The sequence below is a fragment of the Ambystoma mexicanum genome, chromosome 10, assembly GCF_040938575.1.
Source record: "Ambystoma mexicanum isolate Mex_15411 chromosome 10, UKY_AmexF1_1, whole genome shotgun sequence".
Lineage (NCBI taxonomy): Eukaryota > Metazoa > Chordata > Amphibia > Caudata > Ambystomatidae > Ambystoma > Ambystoma mexicanum.
Window position 1 is genome coordinate 1185322754 of NC_090932.1, and position 13511 is coordinate 1185336264.

The 13511-nt window shown below is 45.0% G+C and overlaps 1 protein-coding gene across 1 annotated transcript in view; it reads right to left on the reverse strand.

Moving 5' to 3' along the window:
* Nucleotides 1-286: 286 nt before the first annotated feature.
* KREMEN1 (kringle containing transmembrane protein 1) overlaps nucleotides 287-13511 on the reverse strand; it is a 403359-nt gene continuing 390134 nt past the window's right edge. Inside the window, exons 7-9 of the mRNA XM_069619171.1 lie at nucleotides 7156-7329; nucleotides 3797-3881; nucleotides 287-1252 (exon numbers count right to left, since the gene is read on the reverse strand). Of these exons, the coding sequence (XP_069475272.1) occupies nucleotides 1093-1252; nucleotides 3797-3881; nucleotides 7156-7329 (419 nt within the window). The 3' untranslated portion in view covers nucleotides 287-1092. The remainder of the gene's footprint in view (nucleotides 1253-3796; nucleotides 3882-7155; nucleotides 7330-13511) is intronic.

A 13511-nucleotide genomic window follows, 5' to 3' on the forward strand; every position in this document is an offset into this window, starting at 1 on the left:
GTAAGGCAAAGACCACTTGTCCATTTCATTTTAATATTTTCTGGACAGATTAAAAAAGGGATTCAGGACAGACAGAAACTGCTAAATTGATAACTCTTCCACAACATCACACACAAACACACACACACACACAAACACACACTCTCTCCTTAGAGCACAGACAGTGCATTTTCTGAAAGGGAGCGAGCTCTCAGCTGAGCGATGACCACCTGTGAGGGGAAGCACATTTCCTACAGAAGGAAGCATTAATCTCTGAGACTGATGAAGAAAAAGGCAACCAAGTGACCCCGCTCCAGAGGTGTTTATTTTCAATAAATTTGTGGTCATCCAGTATTGTCCCTCGGGTGGTCCTTATTCCCTACGGACAAGGGTAGTACCACAGGCACCAAGTCAGGCATGGACAAAGTCAATGCAGCATTATTTGTACCCACATCTCCTTGTATGCTCTTCTCCGGCAATTTGCATAGCGATTTTTTGATGTGAGAGTGGGTTTGGCAGTAGGTTGGACTTTCTCTTTGTTGATATTTTTCACTGGGTGATTTTGGTCAACATTTATAGTTTGGTTTCTTTCCCTGGATGATGAGCAGAAGATTTGTGTGCAATAGTCAAACACTTTTGAAAATCTCTGTTGCAGAAATCAGACACACACACACACGCTCTTCTCTCTGCCATGTTTGCAATCCTGAGATTGCTTGAACCAGGTGGCCCCAGTAAGTCTCAGGCCGCTCCTGTATTGTGGTGCGTTATTCTACTAGCTGTCCCTCCATCACATTTTTGGCTTTCTCTTTCATCTAATGGTGGATATTGAAGAGTATGCAAACTTCTCCTTTTTCCTTTTTCATCTTGATCCGCCTGGCAAGCTCGGGTAGGCTTGGAAAACCTCTTTAGCTTGTACCCAGCATTCTCTTAGTCCCCAAATTCATGGACAACCAATGGAGGATCTGCACCAGCCACCTGCCATTTACCCTGTAAAGGTGTCCAGTTTTTGGTAGGAAAATAATTTGGAGATCCAGAATTATCCCAACACACTCTTAGTTGAACAAAGTCCCCTGTAAAAGAGGTACCACATTGTTGGCACACGTAGATAGGTCCCTATTCTCCAACCAAGGGATTACGGTCGTCGTGCTGGTTTTTTAACTTCTTTTTGAAGATTGAGATGGAAGTGGAGGGCTTGTAGAATATAGTCCAAATATCTCCCGTAGAGCCTCGGTGGCACTGACCCAAGGACCCCGCAGAGGTAACGCCATGAGACCTGGAAAAAATGAAAGAAACTCCTTAAGGTTACTTGGTCGGGGTCAGAGTAGGCAGAACATGGTCAGTAAGTAGTTAGGAGAAGTAATGACGGAGTGCATGACAACAGGGGAGGTGAGTATGGGCTGCTCCGGGACAAAGGCACCCCTCAGGAAAAGCAAACGACACTAAATATGAATAGACTGTCAGTTGCACTTCACTCAAATCTAGCCACCAACACCCCCAGGATTCATACACTGGCCCCCCTGTACCAAATGCACACTTGATGATATATCCGAGTGTGTAATCTTAGTGGCATAGATGTGGTTTTACTTTTATGTGAATTCAAAACCTTCCAGCCATCCCCTCCTTGGTTTTGCTTAAGTCACCCTGGGTAGGACGTGTATGCCCAGTCGTGGTTCCCATGTCTGCTGTGCCTAGAGACCCAAGATACTCCTCACTGATGATGCCCAATGATGCCGAAACATGTCTGGGAATGCTTGTGGTCTCCTGCAGAAGGGATGTGACCTAGCAATCGGGCTGGGCTGGCCCTTTGGGTGTGGGGCAAAGCCTGATTTGCATATGGACTTTCCCCTTCTGTAATGGCATGACAGGCGAAGAACGGTGGTCTGGAGGGTTGCCCAGAGCAATGCGAGAGGTTAAGACTATTTCTAAACCGTCCAGCCATCCCCTCTTTTGTTGTTTTGCTTTACTTCTTATTTAAACATAAGAATCTGTCCAGAGAACTGTCACCCAATTTAAGAAATATGGCAGGTTCTACTGGCAACAGTATTTGAATACTGCCTCTGTGTGCACAGAAGTTCATAGAGACTGCCAACGCAATGAGGGCATATAGTGATTCTGTTCAGAAATTAGGTGCATTCACAGTGCTGTGGGCTTGGTCTTACTAGTGGGCTAGGAGGAGGTGCAGGTGAATGCAGATGAGTGACTTTGGCCTGTGTGTGGAGTCCTTGTGATGCGCAGGTGAGAACTGCAACCACCCACGCAGATTCAATGAGGCTTAGGATCCAGTGGTGTGAATTCATCTGGTTTCAGGGTTACCACTACACCAGACTCTAGCAGGACTAGCCAGGGCTGCAGAGGAGATTCCCAGAGGGTGCAACGTAAAGGTCAGGGCGTGCTGGTGAACTTCTGTTGCTGTCGCGGGTCTTTAGTAGCAGGTTTCCATTATGTTGAATTTCTGAGCCCTCGAGTTATTGTCAGAATGGCCAAATAGGTCACAAGTCATCACTTAGGCACATTAACAAAGCTTAGTTGATTGGCCAGCCTGGACCATCAATGCATGCTGTGATGCCAAGAGACATTAAATAAGATTTGTTGTGAACACATTGACTACTCACAATAATAGCAAGGGATGAAATAGGTTGGACAGATGGCAATTGGCACCAAAATTGCAGAGAAGGCTGCAGGACAACGTCAAGGATCATGGACAGATGTGACAGAGTTAGCTGCTGGTCACATTTAAGGGAATGTATTTAGGTAGTGCAGGTGAGGATTAATCTAAGTGAGCAATATCTTCACTGGACAGAGCAGCATATCGGGTGAGATTGCCTGAAAGGGGTAGAAAGGCAGACAGATAGCAGAGATAGGCGAGAGGTAAATCAGCCCAGGGCAGCCTTTGGAGACACACACGTATATGGATACACAGTGTCTTCTGTGCTGAGAGACATAATCTGCATATAGAATTAAGCACTGTAAACCCTATCCAAGAGACATGCCGGAAATTATGGATTCCAAAGTTGGAGTTAAGGCGTGAGTGCAGCAAGGGCATTTAACAAGGTTTACAGGCCAATGCATCGCAGGTAATGACTGAGGGTGGGCTCTATACACCACTTGCTGTTTTGTGAAACGGGTGAAAGGTCATTACATGGTGGATGCATGTAATGCCTACTCACAGGGCAGGTTAGTGCCTTCAGGGTAATGTCTGCTCCTCTTTTGATATTTACATTAGCGTTTGGCATGCAGGGGCCTGTTGATATTTCCGTTTCTGCAAGACCTTAATAGTCACAGTGATATGTGTGGGCACGATCCACCCTGGCATTTGCCATTGTTGTAAAAGCCCGCCCATCTCTATGCATTCCAACTCTCCCTTGTTGCATGTACTTGGCAATATTGACGTCCTCCAAAAAGGGGCATTTTTGAGGAACCAATCATATTCTACCTTCTGACATAAATTAGAGGAGATGCATTTTGGTAAAGTGCTCTACGGCTTCTCGAAGCTAAGTCTGCACTCAATACATACCTACATTAAATAAATAAGTGAAATATCTCAGAGAAATTTAAAGCATTATCAAATCAAGTGTTCTAAAGCAGGGAGAGTGGGTAGGGTTTTTGTGTGAACCAGGTCAAGACTTGTACCCAATGCTGTAGGCCTTGGTGCTTGTCGATTGGAAGTGCAGCGCGAGCCATAAGAAGGCCCCGGCATCTGAGGTTGGAAATTCACGGAACACATGTATCAGCTATCTATGCCTTATTTATAAAGGAACCATGCACACAGCTTTACTATAATGGATGGGTGTGCAGGATGCTGATGATTTGAACTTACTTGATGGAAACATGAAGAAGTATCTTTGCCAGGATAGCGATGACAGTGAGGATGAGGAGTGCCGTCAGAGCATACACCGTCCATCCTGGAGGGAAGAAAGTCACAATCCCCATCAGTATTAACATGATGAATAGCGGTAATAGCCGTACAGGAGTCCCAAACACTTGAGTGGAGGTTTGGGCTCCAGCAGTGCCCTTACTAGTGGACACTGTATCAATATCAGCTTTCTTCTTGAGTGAGGGTCTTTTACTCTAGCACCACCGTTACTAGTGGAGAGTGTATCCATAGCAGTTCTATTCTTGAGTGGGGTTCTTGGCTCTAGCAGTCCCTTACTAGTGGAGAGTGCATCAATATCAGCTCTCCTCTTGAGTGGGAGTCTTATTGGCTCTAGCAATGCCCTTACTAGCAGAGAGTGCATCAATATCAGTTCTCTTCTTGAGTCGGGGTCTTGGCTCTAGCAGAGCCTATACTAGTGGAGAGTGTATCAATATCAGCTCTCCTCTTGAGTGGGAGTCGTATTGGGGCTAGCAGTGCCCTTACTAGCAGAGAGTGTATTAATATCAGTTCTCTTCTTGAGCCTGGGTCTTAGCTATAGCAGTGCCCTGACTAGCGGAGAGTTTATCAATATCAGCTCTCTTCATGAGTGGGGGTCTTGACTCTAGCAGTTCCCTAACCAGTGGAGAGTGCATCAATATCAGCTCTCTTCTTAAGTGGGGGTCTTGGCTCAAGCAGTGCCCTAACCAGTGGAGAGTGTATCAACATCTGCTCTCTTCTTGAGTGGAGGTCTTGGCTCAAGCAGTGCCCTTACTAGCTGAGAGTGCATCAATCCCAGCTCTCTTCTGCAGTTGGGGCCTTGGCCCTAGCAATCCCCTTAATAGTGGTGAGTGTATCCATTTTAGCTCTCTTCTGCAGTTGGGGCCTTGGCCCTAGCAGTCTCTTTAATAGTGGGGAGTGCATCCATAGCGCTCTCTTCTGTAGTGAAGGGCTTGGACTGTGGAGTGTAACCATAGCATCTTTCTTGTGCAGTTGAGGGCCTGGCCCTAGCAGTCTCCTTACTAGGGTAGTGTGTAACCATGGCAGCTCTATTCTGTAGTGGAGAGCTTGGTCCTAGCAGTCATCTTATTAGTGGAGAGCATATGCATAGCAGCTCTCCACTGCACTTAAGGCCTTGGTCTTAGCTGTCCTCCTTATAGTGGGGAATGTATGCATTGAATCTCTTTTCTGAAGTGGAGGGCTTGGCCCTAGTAGTCCCCTTACTAGTGTAGAGTGTATACATGTCAGCTCTCTTCTATAGGGGCGTACTTGGTCCTAGCCGTCACCTCATTAGGGGGGGTACATCCACAGCAGCCCTCTTCTCCAGTTGAGCCCTTGGCCGTGGCAGTCCACTTTATAATGGGTAATGTATGCTTAGCAGCTCTCTTCTGCAGTGGATGATGGCCAGGCCTCACACAGTCACCTCCCAGTGAGTATGGACCAGTCAAGGAGAGAGGAAAGTATGGTCACATGAACTCTTTTTTTAGTGAAAGGCTTGGACATGGAACCCCCACCTTTAAGAGGGAAAGTTTTGGTTGTAGCTGCCCTTTGTAGAATAAAAGAGGCACTGCCTTTTGCAGAGAAGTGTTGGGTATAGCAGCCTCTTTCTTTTGAGAGAGTACATGCTCCAGCAACTAACACCTCTGATGTAAGACACATGCCGCTGGAATCACACCACCGCTGTCTTGGTCTTTCTACATTGCTTATTTATAAAAGCCTGTTGCATGTTGAAGGAGGCCTGTTCAATTCAGAAAGCCATCGACCTCCACAAACCCACCTCATAGAAAACAATTCTATTTTTGAAGGTCCTAGTGAGATGTGTCAGGCATAGAAGCCCCAACGTTCATGAGACAACAAACTACATGGCAAACCTTCTTTGGACATGCAACAAGAATTTGACCTGCCCTTCCCCTCGAACTGTGTTGTGCCACATTTTGCTTCCATTTCAGGAAAAAATGAAAACTCTCATGATAAGTGCTATTACGTGGATGCACTGGCATTAAAGAGGTACCTGACTGGAAAACCTCGCTTGCAGCTCTTCTAAGAGGCAAAGCCCTTGATTTACTTACTAGTCATGGTGTCCCCCTGAACCTCGGATGAGGCCCAAGGCTTAACGATGAGGATAAAGGCCAGGATACAATTGTGTGCATAACAGGCATGAAAACAACTTTTAAAAATGTCATAAAGACAGATCAAATGGGTCAAAAGGTATTAGCGATAGAATTTTTGCAACATAGGTTTCGTCTTAACTATAGGGTGATGGCCGCCATCCAACTATATATATTTGTTTTTGGCCATTAGTGTGGCAAGTCTCTCAAATCAAAAATCATTTTCCAGCATACTTTTAAATAGAGCAGCCAGGGTTCTCCATGCCTGCTGATGGGGGTTTCAGAATGACCTCTGACCGCACAAGTAACTTCCACTTCCATTCACTGTCTTCAAAGGTATTTTCCGTGGATAACCTGAAAACATGGAGTGGCTTACGCTCTCGTGACCTGGACTTGGAAATCATTGCAATCGAGTGCGTCTGATGGACTTGTTCTTGATATCACTAGTGGTGCTCGTTGCTTTCCCCTGCTGGTATTTTCCCTTTGCACCATTTTTTGGAGCTGCCGGTGGAAGAGCTCCTACAGTGGGGTCACGTGTTCACTACTCACTACTGGCACATGACCAACAACGAACCAACAATGTAAGGTTTTCGAAGAGTTGTGATTTTTGCTAAAATGTTTTTACTGGTTTTACTTTTTTTGAAAGTTTAGAACGGTTTGTTAGTAGTGTTTGCATTGTTAAATGTTATTCCAAATACTTTTAACAATAAAAAAGTAGTATTGCTTGGTACACAACTATAAAGTTGTGTCTCTGTTTTGATATCCCAGTTAGTTGTCTGTTAGAATGTTATAATAGTTATTAATAATTGTGTAAAACTGAGAGTTAAGGGTTTGTTCAAATGTTGCTACTGTTAGTTAACCCTTTATCAATATGGTGTTTGCCCTTGAAAGTATTTCCCACCGTCTCCCAAAATAACTCTCTACATGTTAGGTGTATAATATTATTTGGCACAAAATATTTCCATCATGTTTAAAGGGTCAGATTATAGCTGCAGAGAAAGCCTGACATGTTTGAAATTAGCAAGTCACAAAATAACCAAACTTGTTTTAATATCTTTAATTTTTAAATAACTTTAGTTTTTTTAGACGTTTATTCTCAGCAAGACATGTCGGCAAACATGCCCTAACCCTGAAACCTGCCACTGCGCTCCTGCAATATCAGCCCATTTCTCATTGGCATCGAGCATACCATACCATACTACCAAGTGCTGGCCTTACCTGGCATGCTTCTGGGGGGCTGGCTGGGGGTGGTCGTGATGACGTACAGGATCTTGGAGGAATGCGCCACACTGCCGCTCAGATTGGCTCTTTCCGTAATCCCCTCAGTCAGCGTCTGGTTGGGACGAGGCGGGTCAGGGTGAGGCTCCTTGTCAGGGAGAAGCTCCTTAAAGGCTGGAAAAAGAAAAAGAACACTATGCTGAGGTGACAAATGCACACTGCAAAGCAACCATTCAGATGGGGGCATGGCCACTCTTGTAGATTGAACATGCAACATGCTCTATTTATTCAGAACCGTGAAGTATTGTGTGACCGGATTTCTCAAACCAAAAACCGGGACAATTTAGAAAAGTTAGTACTGTAGTCAGAGAACAAGCACATCAAAGGGGAAAATCTAAACTAAATTTGACATAGCACAATGGTTAGGATAACAGAGTAATGAGCATACCAGAGTTGTTTTTTATATAATATCAGTAAGATTTGTGGCATCGTTAGCCTATGCTGGAGAAAGCGGGATCATTTTGGTTTTTTAAAAACTATTTCAGCAGCATTTTTATGGGTTTAATGACTTTCTTGAAGATTTATATTGGTATTTTCTGAAGAGTACTGAAGTGTACTGGCACTAATGATAATGTATATTGATGGGAACCCTACCGCTATGTGTTCTCTCCTGAAACACATTCGTCATTTCATTCACCTTCTGTTCCTTCCTCTCTCCAATATATACACATATTTATTTATTTAGTCAGGTTTTATAATTTCCTTCAATGCATGTAAACTGCTTCATTCAGTGTTCTTCAATTCTATTCGATTCCTTTCCATCTCTAAAATGGCTCATCTTTTTAATACATTAGGTGTAGCCAGTCTACCCATTTCTTAAAGTGGCATGTCATTGTTTACTGTGCATCTATGATACTGTATCATAGATGGCCACTTCATCCACATAATAACACTTATCATACTTGCTATACCATTGATACTGCAATCATGAAAAATATTATAACATGGCTAGATTGGCATTTTGTTGCCGCCAACCTAGCCATTTCTTACTGTGGTGTGATATTTTTGACTGGCCATCTATTATAAAGCAAGCATGATAAGCGTTATTACTTGGGTAGACTGGCATTATGGTGCAGCCAGTCTAGCTATAATATCTTAGTGTGACATTGCATTTTTAACTTGGCATCTATAATGAAGCAACCGTGATCATTATTATTATGTGTCTGCACTGGCCTGCATTGCAGCAGCCAGTATGAATACTTCTTTCATTGTGGCATGGCATTTTTAATGGCAAAGCCTACAGGAGTATGTTATTATGTGAGGGTACTAGCATATATTGGCAGAGCTACCTTGAGCATGTTTTCTTATAGTATCAGTTCTGGCACTCTGCAAAGCAAGTATGAGTTAGTTCTCGTATGGGAAAAGTGGCAAGCATATATGCAGCCAACATGGAAATGTATGGGCACAGCCAGTATGGACATGTTTTTTATTTTGACATTCATTGTGGGGGAAGGCATCATGAAAAATGTGTGTCTGCTTTTATGACCCTGTGCCGAAAATAAAGTATTCTTTGATTGATTGATTTGCATTATGAGAATGCATTGGGAAATACTGCTGGTGACTTGTATCTATTGGATTTTCTCATGAATTACCCTCCAAAAGCTATTTCAAACTGTCAGGCTTTTCACTGATTTTTTCACAGAAAGTGTAGTGTATAATGCACCATTTGAACCCAGTATTTAAAAAATGTTTCAGGGTAGAACGCCCACAAACCACCCCTTGCTTGATTTGGTCTCCCACACTATTCTGGGTCGATCTCTCATACTTGTGCCACCGATTTACACCCCTACAATTTAAAAGAAATCACCAGTTTCCACTGGGCAGAGAGCTGGCACCTGTGACCCACATTTTCAAATTCAGAAAAGAATGCTTCCCGTCTAGCTATTTGAATGATTTCACGGGGGAGATACTAGCGTGGAGCACCTCAAGACCGAGGAGCCGCCGTACCTGGCACTGTGCTTGATGGTTTGGGGACCAGTCCCTACTGCTAGAATGGGTAACTGGCTATGTGTCGGCTGTCCCAGAAGATGGGAGGCTAAGGAGCAGCTACTCTGTGAGATGGGTATCAGTGACAAGTGTAATTTAGGGTTTCACAGAGGGCAATGGTTGCAGAGACCCATTTGAGGTGGGTGGCTGGAGGATTACATGAATGAAAGCAGGTGAGGTTGCGTCCTCCTACTCACTTATCCACTGTAACTACCCCGACTTACCTATAAAAAGCTAGGTTGTTAAGTTGTGGATACGCACAATCTTTTGAGAGAGTAACACGGGCAATGGCGACTGTTGCAAATATCTGTGCCGGAAGTCAAAGGAGAGTATCTTATGGAGAGATACAAGTTACAGTGGAAGGTTAACAGCTGACCCCCGGAGAGACAGAGCAGACCATGTCGGCTATAGTGTAGCAGCAAGTGTGCCAAGAGAGACTTGCACATGTCTGTACATGAGTGGGAGCTCTAAAAGGTGACCTCGGGCGTCCTGCTTATCCTGGGGCAATCATGGCAGGCATGAGGGGGCAGGTAGGAGGTGGTGTGTGCTGGAGGGCACTGGGTGGTGGGCCTGAGAAAAGGAGGCACCAGGACAGCCAGGAGGCAACTTTCATGATGTGGCAGGCGTCTGCTGACTGACCGGAAGCAGCGGCCGCGTGGGCATGCGCACAGGCCTGCCGGCGTGAGGTAGCACTACTACGTGTTAGGCTGTGCTATTTAAGGATAGCTGAATGATGGGCCGAACAAAGTGATGAAAGCGAACAAAGTGATGAAAGCGGAATGCAGTCTGCTTTCTGGCTGTCTATGCGAATTTAGGGAAAGAAATGGGGGAAGCAGACGGCTCACGGGGGTGACGCCCCTGCCTACAACCACAGACAGCCACGGGAGGGAGAGCAAAGCACGGCCATTCATTCATTCTCCTTGATGGGCCGTTCGCCCGCTCCCTGTGTCAAACGGGAGGAGTTTGGAGTGAAGAGGTCGCCCGTCCCATTATGCCAGGCGGCAGATGTTTGGAACACGCTTTGTGCCGCAGTCAGAAGATTAGCTCTCTTCCGCCTTTTCTCCTTTCATTGCTATAAACATTTGTGAGGAAAGGCAGGGCTTGTACCTCGGATTCTCCCAAGCTCCCCTCACCTCAGGATCAGGAATCGCTGCGACGCCAATCCCTGTCGCCCACGGCAACAGACCTGCAAGAACATGCTTTTCTGAAGCCCCCTGCAGGCCTTCACGGGCTGCTGCACGCCAGGAATTCTGGGCCTGGGTGGTACCTTATTCACCGATAGACGTCAGCTGCGCGGGAACTCGAATGGGCACCGCTTTGCACGAATGAATGTCGGACGCTGTGGGAGACTCGGTTTGTAGAGCAGCTCGGGGTCGGACTGGGGCAGAAAATTGTCTCAGGAAGTGATGAAAAAGTGTCCCACAGTTGAAAATTGCAATTAATTCCTTTTGTGACAGAGTGGCACCAAAGGCGAAGGTTTTTGATAAAATGTGATGCAAATTGTGCATTTTAACGAATATTTATTCAGTAACACTGGTAAAAATGACCTACTGCACGGAGAAGTAACTTATCAAATTGGCCTACGTGGCCAAAAAAGTGGCCCACTTTGACCCCCAAAAAACAGGCTCACGCTAGCAATTTGGGTTTTTAGTTACCCTGTTGCCCTTTATGCCAGTCCGAGCTTGGAGCAGCCTCGGCTGCACCCCTGGTGGCGTGGCTAACCATGTTGTGTTCTCTGGAGGCGGGAACGCTGCCATGGATGCAGATAAAGGACACAGGGGCAGTCTAGCACACAGCTATCGGCCTTTGTTTAGTGACAGTAAAACTCCAATAAAACCTCTCTGATTTTAAAACCACATTCTTGGAGCTTTATTAGGGAACAACGCAGTGTGGCCCTTCTTTCTGATTACCCGGGTCTCCCTGTCTCCCACACCTCCTTTTCCACAACACACAGGTCTTTATTTCTCCTCTTTTATGTCTGTTTTGCTTTCCCATATCGCAGCCACCAGCTAGTTACAGCTCTTTTCTGTGTCTACGCCCCCTTTGCACATTTCTCGCTTACACAAGCGTACACTTGAGGACTTCAATTTTGGTAATGGCAACATTTTTTGGCTGACGGTATTTTGCACTTGCTGCGTGTTTGACTGGTCATATTTTGCCCAGGCTGCAATTTGCCAAGGTGGCTTTTCTGGGACCTGCATAGCTGGCCTTTTAGTTGGAGCCATCAGGTGTTTATTGGGACACGTATTAGCTGAAACTATTGCATTGGAGTACAGATATGGAGGAATGGCATATCAAGAGGGACGCACAGTCTGTAGGTGTTGTTTGGTTATGTGCCCACCCAGTAACTGCCCATAGACATGCCAATCCCTATGACCATTCCCACCCTGTCCTGCTCATCTAGACACACCCCCATGCAAACTCTTTGAGATCCCTTTATTCAAGCTTTACCATCAAACTTTGCACTCAGAGTGCCTGCCAGTGTTTTTTCAAATCAGTCTTCTGAAAGTTAATGAATTAATTGGAGTTGTAAACCCAGTAGTGGAGTAATAAAAATGTCTTACCAGGCTGCCTTCAGCCACACTCTTTATAAGCACTCTGCTTGTCCTTCACTGACGTGTTGGTAAAACCAAGCATTGGCAAAGCCAACAGTTTAAGTATTAGGTATTTGTCGGTCTCTGCTATTATATGCCCAGGTACTCACACCATTTTGCACCGGCTATCATCGATGGCCAGGTAATACGACTACAGCTGTGCCAGCCAATTGCCTTTCCCATGCCTACACAAAAGCCTAAACTGTTGGCATTGCCAATGTTTGTTTTAAATTGTAGGGTAACAGAAAGCACTGCTGCTCCACATGGGCAAAATGCGAGCAGTTAAATGTAGTGTTGCACTGCAAATTATAGACCGCCAAGCATGTATCCCTGAGCAAGCATGTTGTTGTTTTCCACCAATTGATGGTGCTGTTATTGGCACGTCTGCACTAATATCATTTCAGCTCAGGTTTCAAAATCATATGACTATTTTAAGCAGCATTCTACTACCCGGAGAGAAGTACAATGTCACCCAGTAATACTTTGCTCCTGGAGCTTAGCTTGGTACATTGTATGGAAATGCTCCCCTTAGAATTGACTGTCGTACACTACCGGTGCATGAAAGTGAGCACACTGGTCTTTACTTTGGAATGTGATCGTGCACCACAGGGTTTATGGTGTGCCCTTGCATATAACAATGAGCCACTATCTGAGGGTGAACCCCTAGGAGATTGCCTTGGTATAATGGTGAGCCCCTTGGAGTTTCCCTTGGTATGTGATGGTAAACCTTTTGGAGTTTCTCTTGGTACATAAAGGTGAACCCCTATTTTACCATGGAATACGATGGTTAACCCTGAGGTTCATATTAATGTGTGACGCTGTACACCTGTACTTACATTGGTCTTTGATACTGAATCTCAAGGAATTGCCCTTGGTATATATTTGTCAACAGTAAGGAGCCTACCATATTATGTGATGTGTATCCAATGGAAACATACCATAGTATATATTGTGAACCCCAGTGAGTTTCACTTAGTATATGAGGGTACTCCACTGGTGATTGCCTTGGTATATGATGGTCAACACCTGCCTTGATATATACTAATATATACTGGTGAACCTCTTGGAGTTTCCTTGGCATATATGAGGGCGAACCCCTGAAAGGATCGCTTGGTAATTGATAATGATTCCCTAGGAGTCTAATGTGGTAGATTAAAAGGAACCCATCAGAGAATGCCTCAATATTTGTGGGTAAATCCCCTGGCGGTTACCTTCTTATATGATGGTTAACTTCTGGGTTTAACCTTAGCATACATGCCAACCCTCCCGATTTAAGCGGGAGACTCCCTATTCTTTTTTTTTAACTCCTGCCTGAAATAATGAAACCCCCAATGCAATCCTATGGATAAATTCCTTTCTCCCACTTTCGGGAGCAGAATCTCCCTCCTAGGTGGTGAAGAATGTTGGCATGTACACCTTAGTCTGTGATGAGCAGCACCTGATCACTTACATTGGTCTTTGAAAGTGGAATTTAGGAAGTTTACCTTAGAATATAGCCGTGAATCCTTAGGAGCCTATCATGGTATAAGATGGTTATCCCCGGGAGCTTACCTTACTATATGGCAGTGACTCCCTGGGAGTTTAACTAGGTATATGAGGGTGCACACCTGGAATACTGACTTGGTATATGATGATGAACACCTGCATGTTTGCCTTTGTATAAAATTGTGAAGCCCTCAACGTTCGCATTAGTATATGAGGGTGAACCCCTTGGAG